General features: G+C 46.7%; 1 protein-coding gene across 2 annotated transcripts in view; it reads right to left on the bottom strand.

Moving 5' to 3' along the window:
• The window catches only part of LOC135512967 (dynamin-2-like), a 32,838-nt gene that overhangs the window by 1,284 nt on the left and 20,175 nt on the right, over positions 1-11,379 (bottom strand). For both annotated transcript variants that reach the window (XM_064935527.1, XM_064935528.1), the window contains 5 exons: positions 6,276-6,385; positions 3,890-4,001; positions 1,415-1,579; positions 942-1,180; positions 661-855 (listed from right to left, as the gene is read on the bottom strand). In XM_064935527.1, coding sequence (XP_064791599.1) covers positions 661-855; positions 942-1,180; positions 1,415-1,579; positions 3,890-4,001; positions 6,276-6,385 — 821 coding nt within the window. The remainder of the gene's footprint in view (positions 1-660; positions 856-941; positions 1,181-1,414; positions 1,580-3,889; positions 4,002-6,275; positions 6,386-11,379) is intronic.

Here is an 11,379-nt window from a genome sequence, read left to right as displayed (position 1 = left end):
ATATTTAAAGTATTAGAGTACTCTACAATTCAAACAAAGTTTTTATTTTAGTATTAAAATAAAATAATACACTAAAGATCTCCTAAAGCAAACAGCGTGCCCTCAGGAGGAAAGTCCTGTTGAAAAATCAGTGAGCATTCCTGCTAGTGCTGACCAGGAAAGATCCCTGTGGAGACAAAGGAATCTTTTGGTGTGTGTGTGTGTGTACTGGTAGAGTGTTCCTGTGATGTGAAATAGGAGAAAAGGCCTTGTAATTTTCCTGGGATAGAGGTAGAGAAAAAGAGAGGGAGAGTTATGGAGTGAGTTAGGGAGGGGCTTGAGAGGGATGATGGGTGAGGCCCAAAATAACTGTGGAGAGGAAATGAGGCAGAAAGAAAACGAGACGGGCCAAAAGCAGGGGAGGAATGAGTGCAGGGAAGAAGTGGAGGAGAGGGGAGAGATATTGCATGTGGAAAAATGGAAAGCAGTAAAACAAATCCATGCCAAGAGAAGTGAAGTTGTGAGAGAGAACGAATGTATACTGGGGTTGATGGGAAAGAGATGAGAAACACTGCTGACCCCCATCCAGTTCAAATAACCTCTGCAGCCCAATTTTTGGCTCTGCACGCACAGAGAATTCCAACAAATAGCTAATGAATAAAATAACATCACCATGGTTACCTGGGTACATTAGGGGGGGGTCTGATGAGTCCGGTGGGTGGAGACTGGGTGGTATCAGCGTGATTGCTGATTGGTCCATGGGCTGCGGCGCGGGAGGGGACTGGTGGGGCCATGGGTGCAGGGCCTCTGGTGGAGGGCAAGGCTCTAGGAGCAGCGGCTATTCGCTTACAAGCTATAGCTGTAGGACTGGGAGACCTGGAGGAGAATGGGGTTAGAGTTATGGTGTGCGCGTGCGTGTGTGTGCATGCATTCATATGTACACGCGTGCGTGTGTGTATTACCTGCAGCTGGTCCCAGGGGCTCCATGCAGCCAGGAGGAGTCGACAGGAGGAGGTAGAGGAGTAGAGGAGGTGGAGGTAGAGATGTCTCCTATGATGGCCAAAGCCTCTTTCAGGGCAGAGTGAGTCCTCAGCACCTCCTCTCTCCTCTGCTCCTGTTCTGGAGACTCATCCATCAACACACACTTATCTGCTAGAGAGTAGAGCTGCACCAGGAGATCACTACCAATATACAACTTCACCTGGGGAGGAGAGAGGGAAAAGGAGGAGAGAGGGATGGAGGCACCACACAAAGCCATGGTTGTCTAAACATGTTTGTATATCTGTATCACAACCGTTGTGTCATATGTTGTACAACCTGAGAGTGTACTAGTCTTATAGATCAGATTGCTAGGATAACAATGTGGTTCTGTCCAGGTGTTATGAGATGTGATAAAGATGGTCTGGAACGCCCCCAGAAAGACAGACAGTCTTACGTTATTGATCATGAGGTGCATGATAGTCTTGGGCATGAGGTCTCTGATGGCTTTGTAAACGATGTTCATGTAGGAGTCCACCAGGTTCCGTATGGTCTCTACCTGACGCTCCAACTGAGGGTCCATAGAGATACTATCACTAGAACCACTACACTCCCCATCCACCTGGGGAGAGGGAGGGATGGACGGAGAGAGAGGAGGGAGAGAGGGGGATGGCGAGAGGGAGGGAAAAGAGTGGGGGAGAGAGGTGGCTGTTAGTGGTGTCATTTGTCATGGCTGCTGTAAGGTACAGTATATTGCATTGGCAACATGGAAAGTTCCTTAACCTAATAAAGCTTTTTTATTAGAGAAGGGGAAAGGAGACAAGGGGAGGGGGTTAGAGAAGGGGAAAGGAGACAAGGGGAGGGGGTTAGAGAAGGGGAAAGGAGACAGGGGGAGGGGTTAGAGAAGAGAGAAGGGGCAAGGAGACAAGGGGAGGGATTAGAGAAGGGGAAAGGAGACAAGGGGAGGGGGTTAGAGAAGAGAGAAGGGGAATGGAGACAAGGGGAAGGGGTTAGAGAAGGGGAAAGGAGACAATGGGAGGGGGTTAGAGAAGGGGAAAGGAGACAAGGGGAGGGGGTTAGAGAAGGGGAAAGGAGACAAGGGGAGGGGGTTAGAGAAGGGGAAAGGAGACAAGGGGGAAGTTAGAGAAGAGAGAAGGGGAGACAAGGGGAGACAAGGGGGGGTTAGAGAAGGGTTAGAGAAAGGGGAAAGGAGACAAGGGTAGGGGGTTAGAGAAGGGGAAAGGAGACAAGGGGAGGGGGTTAGAGAAGGGGAAAGGAGACAAGGGTTAGAGAAGGGGAAAGGAGACGGGGGGGGGTTAGAGAGAAGGGGCAAGGAGACAAGGGGAGGGGGTTAGAGAAGGGGAAAGGAGACAAGGGGAGGGGGTTAGAGAAGAGAGAAGGGGAAAGGAGACAGGGGGAGGAGGTTAGAGAAGAGAGATGGGGAAAGAAGACAAGGGGAGGGGGTTAGAGAAGGGGAAAGGAGAAAATGGGAGGGTTTAGAGAAGAGGGAAGGGGAAAGGAGACAGGGGGAGGGGGTTAGAGAAGAGAGAAGGGGAAAGGAGACAAGGGGAGGGGGTTAGAGAAGGGGAAAGGAGACAGGGGGAGGGGGTTAGAGAAGGGGCAAGGAGACAAGGGGAGTGGGTTAGAGAAGAGAGAAGGGGAAAGGAGACAAGGGGAAGGGGTTAGAGAAGGGGAAATGAGACAGGGAGAGGGGGTTAGAGAAGAGAGAAGGGGAAAGGAGACAAGGGGAAGGGGAAAGGAGACAAGGGGAGGGGGTTAAAGAAGAGAGAAGGGGAAAGGGGAAAGGAGACAATGGGAAGGGGTTAGAGAAGGGGAAAGGAGACAAGGGGAGGGGGTTAGAGAAGGGGAAATGAGACAGGGGGAGGGGGTTAGAGAAGGGGAAATGAGACAGGGGAGGGGGTTAGAGAAGAGAGAAGGGGAAAGGAGACAATGGGAAGGGGTTAGAGAAGGGGAAAGGAGACAGGGGGAGGGGGTTAGAGAAGAGAGAAGGGGAAAGGAAACAAGGGGAGGGGGTTAGAGAAGGGGAAAGGAGACAAGGGGAGGGGGTTAGAGAAGAGAGAAGGGGAAAGGAGACAATGGGAAGGGGTTAGAGAAGGGGAAAGGAGACAAGGGGAGGGGGTTAGAGAAGAGAGAAGGGGCAAGGAGACAAGGGGAGGGGGTTAGAGAAGGGGAAAGTAGTCGAGGGGAGGGGTTAGAGAAGGGGAAAGGAGACAATGGGAGGGGGTTAGAGAAGAGAGAAGGAGAAAGGGTTAGAGAAGGGGAAAGGAGACAAGGGGAGGGGGTTAGAGAAGAGGAAAGGAGACAAGGGGAGGGGTTAGAGAAGAGGGAAGGGGAAATGAGACAAGGGGAGGGGGTTAGAGAAGAGGAAAGGAGACAAGGGGAGGGGTTAGAGAAGAGGGAAGGGGAAAGGAGACAAGGGGAGGGGGTTAGAGAAGAGAGAAGGGGCAAAGAGGGGAGGGGGTTAGAGAAGGGGAAAGGAGACAGGGGGAGGGGGTTAGAGAAGAGGGAAGGGGCAAAGAGGGGAGGGGGTTAGAGAAGGGGGAAGGGGAAAAGAGGGGACGGGGTTAGAGAAGGGGAAAGGAGACAAGGGCAGGGGAGTAGTGCTGATTAGAAACAGATCTGCAATTTCTCTGAGTCTACACACACACACACACACACACACACACAATGACATCATAGCCCAGGAATGCTGCTATGAGCAGCCAACAACAGGAGGGGAGAGCTTGTAGAGGGAACGAGATAGGAGAGAGGAGGGGCAGGATAGCCAGGCAGAGGACATTTAGGGCAGGTGTAGGATATTGTCAGGGTGAAAAGTTAGGGGTCAGGGTAACAATATTCAGTTACTTTATAGATCATGGTTAGAGGTTAAGGGTCAGATTTAGAGGTCAGGGGATATGACTAGGGTACTCACAGTGACTTTCTCAGGATAGACTCCGGCCCTCAGCAGAGACGCCTTCCAGCTGTCTTGCTCCTCCTGAGAGCTACACGCCAGCTCCAGGAACCTGTAGTCCTTATACACATTCCTACAATAACATTACATACGGTCAGCTACGTCATCAAACTACATTTCCCAGCCAGCAGCTTAAAAACACCTATACCCCGCTCGAGGTTCCTATAGTTCTTATATACAGTACCACTCAAATTTTGGACTCACCTACTCATTCAAGAGCTTTTCTTTATTTTTACTATTTTCTACACTGTAGAATAATAGTGAAGACATCAAAAACTATGAAATAACATATGGAATCATGTAGTAACCAAAAAAGTGTTAAACAATTCTAAATATATTTTATATTTGAGATTATTCAAATTAGCCACCCTTTGCATTGATGACAGCTTTGCACACTCTTGGCATTCTCTCAACCAGCTTCATAAGGTAGTCACCTGGAATGCATTAAATTAACAGGTGTGCCTTGTTAAGTTAATTTTTGGAATTTCTTTCCTTCTTAATGCTTTTGAACCAATCAGTTGTGTTGTGACAAGGTAGGGGGGTATACAGAAGATATCCCTATTTGGCAAAAGACCCAAGTCTAAAGTATGGTAAGAACAGATTGAATAAGCAACAAGAAACAACAGTCCATCATTACTTTGCGACATGCGGAAAATTTCGGAAAATTTCACGAACTTTGAAAGTTTCTTCAAGTACAGTCATAAAAACTATCAAGCGCTATGACGAAACTGGCTTTCATGAGGACCACCGCAGGAAAGGAAGACCCAGAGTTACCTCTGCTGCAGAGGATAAGGTCATTACAGTTACCAGCCTCAGAAATTGCAGCCAAAATAAATGCTTCACAGAGTTCAAGTAACAGACACATCAACGTCAGCTGTTGAGGAGAGACTGTGTGCATCAGGCCTTCATGGTCAAATTGCTGCAAACAAACCACTACTAAAGAACACCAATAATAAGAAGAGACTTGCTATAGAGAAAAATAAAGAAAAACCCTTGAATGAGTAGGTGTGTCCAATCTTTTTGACTGGTACTCTACATTCTAACAATTATAACAGATACAGTCAAATAGTCACCTTCCTTTCCAGGTTTGAGGTTGCATTCCATATGCATACACATGACTACAACAATTGTCACACACAGGGCATGCTATGAGTGCTGGAACACACCTATTCACACACAATGAATCTTTCGCTCTCTCATCTCCCCCGTTCTACTTCTCTCCCCCCCCCCCTCTCAGTCAGGGAGACGCCGCTGTGTCTGACAGTGGCAGAAATCTGGAGCTGTCTAAAGCCCATCTGTTAAAACACACACACATCTGTTAAATATTCTATTGATCACTCTGTTGTTCCTTTCCTTTTGTTTCTCCCTCTCTCATGTTTTCTAAGCTGCCGATGTTGGTGGTGTGTGTGTGTATTTGTCTCCAAACGAAGGCTGAGTGTTGTGGAGAGCAGCCTCACCACATACAGTATCCCATGACATCTCAAGTGTCTGTATGCTAGGCTGGTTGATCCCTTGATGGTAGACCAGATGCTGCTGGAGATGTTGCTGGTCAGATGGCCAGAAGGGGGCTCTCTCATTTCCACTCACTAACTCACTCAATGCGTTACAATGGCTGGATTGTAACCAGTTCCCAAATCCCACTTTTTCCTCTCCTTTTTCCTCGCTCAGTTCCGCTGTGTCCAGGGAGTTTTTCTCCTCTTCTCTCCTCTTGAGGAATTTTAGCATGTTTCTCCCTTTACCCTTCCACACTCTCTCTCCCCCTGCCTTCAGATCAGGGACTTTCCTGAGGTTCTGATAAATGTCAAACAGACATACAGAGCACCGGCATCAGCACTCTGGACACAAAAGCATGCGCACACACACACACACACACACACACACACAGACAGAGAAGGGGGAACAGGGGGCGCAGTAGGACACGCTTTGACACATTCCTGGCTGATCGCTCCCTCTCCTCCACTCTCACCCCACCCAGCCCTCAGTCTCTTTTCTTTCCCTCCTTCTTGTGGCGATCTGAGAAATAGTTTCCTAACAAGAACAGCCTCGTCTCTGGTCCAGAACTCTGACATTGAATAGCTGCTTAATGAGCCTGCCCTTGGTATACTATGGTCCACACACCCTACCCAGCCAGGTCCAACCCAGCTCAGCCCTGGCCTGCTCAGTCCAGTAACCCACTGCTTCCCTCTGTCATTGAGGAAGTCACAAAGTTAGGGTGTCAAAGTCCTGAACCTCACCCTCCATCTCTTTCAGATATGTCTGTCATAACCTTGTCTCATAAAACACCACTTTAAACACACACACACACACACACACACACACACACACACACACACACACACACACACACCTCTGTTCGGTGTTGAAGATGGCGTAGGCATGTTTACTGGACATGAAGCTCTTCTCCACATCTCTCAGCTTCAGGTTGTCCAATGGTAACATGTACTTCTTCTCTTTCTCCTGGGCAGGGATGGACGGAGAGAGACAGGGGGAGGGATCAAGGGAGGGATGGAGGCAGGGAGACGGAGGGATGGAGAGAGAGATGGGGGGATGGAGGGAGAGAGAGAGATGTGATGAGAGAGGATAGAAGAAGGGTTCATTCATTGATAGGTCTACTGTTCTGGTCAAAGCAGAAACAGCATGCAGAGAAAATATGCTCTATTATAAACTGGATGGTTCGAGCCCCATTGGCTGACAGCTGTGGTATATCAATCTATTTTTACTGCTGTAATTACATTGGTAACCAGTTTATAATATCAATAAGGATCCTCAGGGGTTTGTAGTATATGGCCAATATACCACGGCTGAGGGCTGTGTCCAGGCAAGTGGTGGAAAAAGTACTCAATTGTCATACTTGAGTAAAGATACCTTCATAGAAAATGACTCAAGTAAAACTGAATATCACCCAGTAAAATATTTGGTTTTAAATATACAATAAGTATTTGGTTTTAAGTATCAAGGTAAATGGAATTGCTAAAATATACTTAAGTATCAAAAGTCAAATAAATAATTTCAAATTCCTTATATTAAGCAAACCAGATGGCACAATTTTCTTGTTATTTTTTTATTGACGGATAGCCAGGGGCACACTCCAACTCAGACAACATTTTCAAACGAAGATCAGAGGCAGTAGGGATGACGAGGGATGTTCTCTTGATAAGTGTGTGAATTGGACCATTTTCCTGTGAAAATGTAACGAGGACCTTTGGGTGTCAGAGAAAATGTATGAAGTAAAAATTACATTTTCTTTAGGAATGTAGTGAAGTAAAAGTTGGCAAAAACATAAATAGTAAAGTAAAGAGACCCTCAAAAACTACTTTATACTTTAAAGTACTTTTACACCACTGGTCCAGGCACTCTGCTTTGTGCTTAAGAACAGCCCTTAGCCGTGGTATATTGACCATATACCCTTATTGCTTAAGTATAGCATGGAGGGAGGTGTCTTATTGGTTTGTTAACATTCTTCTCTGTGGTGGAAACAGCAGAGAAACAGAGCTAGCTAGGATGCATAAAGGGACTGGACTACTCTACATTACATAGTGGAAAATAATGGAGTGAGTGAGAGAAAAAAGAGAGAATAAAACAGGGAAGGAAAAGTGAGTGAGAGATGAGGAGGAAAGAGAACAAGATAGGGAGGGAAAGAAGCCATCCTACATGTGAAAGTCATTGCTCAAAGTGAAGCTCTAAAACACAACATTTCTCCATCCCCCTCTTCTCCACCCTTCTCCCCTCGCTCTTCTCCACATTTCTCTCGCCATCCTGCTCCCTTCTCTCTTCTCATCCACCCTTCTCCTCCCCTCTCGCTTATCCTCTCCTCCACTCTACTCCCCCTTCCAGAGGGGCTATTCTCAGGAAACCGCTACAGTAAAAAGTGGAGAGGGAGGATGGTTGGAGAGAAGGGGGAAGATGGAGAAAGAGAGAGGAAAGGGAGAGATGGAGAAAGGGATGAAGATATGGCCTAAAAAGGATGAAGATATGGCCTAAAAAGGAGCGCCCCATTGGCCAGGAAAGGTAAAGATGAAAAAAAAAGACTGAAAGGTGTAAGTCTGTCTCACACATGCCAGTGTGTGTGTGTGTTGGTCTCTCCTGAACCCTGCAACTCTTCCTTCATTCCGCTCTATTTTTTACAGAGGGGCCCACTTCCTGTTAGAAAGGCAGAAAAAACATATATAGAGAGAGAGGCTGGCGCTCCGACAGACGACAGACATCTGGTACCGCTTGAGAAAGAGAGAGAGAGAGAGAGAGAGAGAGAAACTGCAGACCACTCCAAAGTTGATTCCCAAGGGTCCCAACAACCCATATATGGCGCCTCAGTCCCTCCCTTCTTCCATCCCTTTCCCCCCTTTTTTCATTATGCCTTCACTAAGTGCACTGGCAGATCCCCAGTGGTGAGAGTGAATGTGCCACGTCGAGGCTGGATACTCGTTTGCTCGGACGCAGCCCCTCACATCCCCGGCACACACTGGACCGGGCCGGGACGCGACCAGAACAGGACCCAGACCAATAGAAGAGGACCCCTCACCCTTCACTCAGGACGAGAAAGGAGAGGAGACATTGAGAATCCTTTAACCAGTTTGTCAATGAAACCTTTGGATGGGTGAAAAACAAGATAAAAGAAAGGAAGGAGAGAAGATAAAACGGAGAGAGAGGAGACATGAAGAATCTTTCTACTCCTCCAACACTTCAGAGATAAAAAGCAAAGAGAAAGGAACGGAGAGAAAGAAATAGAAGGAGAGAAGAGGCAGAGGAGAGAGTGAGTCCTGTTCCGTCATCCCAGTGTTCAGACTACCTGTTCAGGGTCTTACTGGTGTACAGTAGTCTGCACATTGGTTAGACTGGGCAAGGAATGGCTTCCACCACTCTCTCTCAAAACACACACACACGAGCATATACACACACACACACATACATGCACATTCACACTGGGACTAGATATATGAGTTGCTCTTTGCTGGTTTGCCTTTTGCTGTCTGCTACTACAGTACGTTGTTATTCTGTTTGTGTTTCGAAAGCCTAGAGGCCTGTTATATTTGTAAGTAAGTGGTCAGTATGATTGTGTGTGTGTGTGTGTGTGTGTGTGTGTGTGTGTGTGTGTGTGTGTGTGTGTGTGTGTGTGTGTGTGTGTGTGTGTGTGTCAGGCTGCTCATGGTGGATCATATATCAAAGATGCTCTATCTGGAACTGGGTCTCTCTGCAGACTGACTGTGTGATATAGCAAGCAGACCGGACACAGACAGACACCCTACTGTGCTGTGGTAAAAGGCTGCAGGTGAGTCTGTAGATTATAATGGTTGGATGCTGTATGGGAATGTGTATGTACAGTGTAATGTGAGTGTATGGGAATGTGTATGTGCAGTGTAATGTGAGTGTATGGGTGCTGTATGGGAATGTGTATGTACAGTGTAATGTGAGTGTATGGGTGCTGTATGGGAATGTGTATGTACAGTGTAATGTGAGTGTATGGGAATGTGTATGTGCAGTGTAATGTGAGTGTATGGGAATGTGTATGTACAGTGTAATGTGAGTGTATGGGAATGTGTATGTACAGTGTAATGTGAGTGTATGGGTGCTGTATGGGAATGTGTATGTACAGTGTAATGTGAGTGTATGGGTGCTGTATGGGAATGTGTATGTACAGTGTAATGTGAGTGTATAGGTGCTGTATGGGAATGTGTATGTACAGTGTAATGTGAGTGTATGGGTGCTGTATGGGAATGTGTATGTACAGTGTAATGTGAGTGTATGGGAATGTGAGTGTATGGGTGCTGTATGGGAATGTGTATGTACAGTGTAATGTGAGTGTATGGGTGCTGTATGGGAATGTGTATGTACAGTGTAATGTAAGTGTATGGGTGCTGTATGGGAATGTGTATGTACAGTGTAATGTGAGTGTATGGGTGCTGTATGGGAATGTGTATGTACAGTGTAATGTGAGTGTATGGGTGCTGTATGGGAATGTGTATGTACAGTGTAATGTGAGTGTATGGGTGCTGTATGGGAATGTGTATGTACAGTGTAATGTGAGTGTATGGGTGCTGTATGGGAATGTGTATGTACAGTGTAATGTGAGTGTATGGGTGCTGTATGGGAATGTGTATGTACAGTGTAATGTGAGTGTATGGGTGTTGTATGGGAATGTGTATGTACAGTGTAATGTGAGTGTATGGGTGCTGTATGGGAATGTGTATGTACAGTGTAATGTGAGTGTATGGGTGCTGTATGGGAATGTGTATGTACAGTGTAATGTGAGTGTATGGGTGCTGTATGGGAATGTGTATGTACAGTGTAATGTGAGTGTATGGGTGCTGTATGGGAATGTGTATGTACAGTGTAATGTGAGTGTATGGGTGCTGTATGGGAATGTGTATGGGTGCTGTATGGTAATGTGTATGTACAGTGTAATGTGAGTGTATGGGTGCTGTATGGGAATGTGTATGTACAGTGTAATGTGAGTGTATGGGTGCTGTATGTACAGTGTAATGTGAGTGTATGGGTGCTGTATGGGAATGTGTATGTACAGTGTAATGTGAGTGTATGGGTGCTGTATGGTAATGTGTATGTACAGTGTAATGTGAGTGTATGGGTGCTGTATGGGAATGTGTATGTACAGTGTAATGTGAGTGTATGGGTGCTGTATGTACAGTGTAATGTGAGTGTATGGGTGCTGTATGGGAATGTGTATGTACAGTGTAATGTGAGTGTATGGGTGCTGTATGTACAGTGTAATGTGAGTGTATGGGTGCTGTATGTACAGTGTAATGTGAGTGTATGGGTGCTGTATGTACAGTGTAATGTGAGTGTATGGGTGCTGTATGGGAATGTGTATAAGGTGAGTATGGGCGCAGGTCGTCTGTTTTTCCTCAGGCTGCCCGTCAGGCAGGGAGAGAGGGAAGGAGGAATGTCTGTTTAATGTTATATAGAGATTATACACCATTTAGTGTGTGGAGATTAGTGTGTATAATTTGTTTAGATTAAACAGTGGGTATCTATACTTGAGAGAGTGTGAGCAGCAAATATGGGAGGGAGTTTGTGTTTGTGTGTGACTGGGTTCAGCATGTGTGTTTATGTAAGGAAAATAAGTAACGGTGACCACACTGTCGTGAGACATGATTGAATGAGCTGATGAAAAAGTAAGAGATCATAAGGGAGAGTGAGAGAGAAAGGGTGTCTGAAGTCTGGTGGTCTGGCTAGGTGATCTGGATGTGTGGAAGAGTTGTGAGTGGGAGTCTGAGGGGGAGAAGGGGGACATGGAAGGGGGGGGGGGACAGAGAGGAGGGGGGGTTGAAGTGAAGAAGCGGCCATGTGGGATTTCTCTAGCTAGATGTTGGAAGCTAAGCGGGTGTTTGGACTAAACCTTGAGTTCTCCAGCCAGGAATGTGTACAGGCCCAAAGAGACTGCCAATCAGAGAGAGGGAGGGAGAGAGAGAAAGGGAAAAGGAGAGAGACCCAGCAAG

The sequence above is a fragment of the Oncorhynchus masou genome, chromosome 24, assembly GCF_036934945.1.
Source record: "Oncorhynchus masou masou isolate Uvic2021 chromosome 24, UVic_Omas_1.1, whole genome shotgun sequence".
NCBI lineage: Eukaryota > Metazoa > Chordata > Actinopteri > Salmoniformes > Salmonidae > Oncorhynchus > Oncorhynchus masou.
The sequence above is the reverse complement of the archived record's forward strand: the minus strand, read 5'-3'. Positions and strand labels throughout refer to the sequence as shown.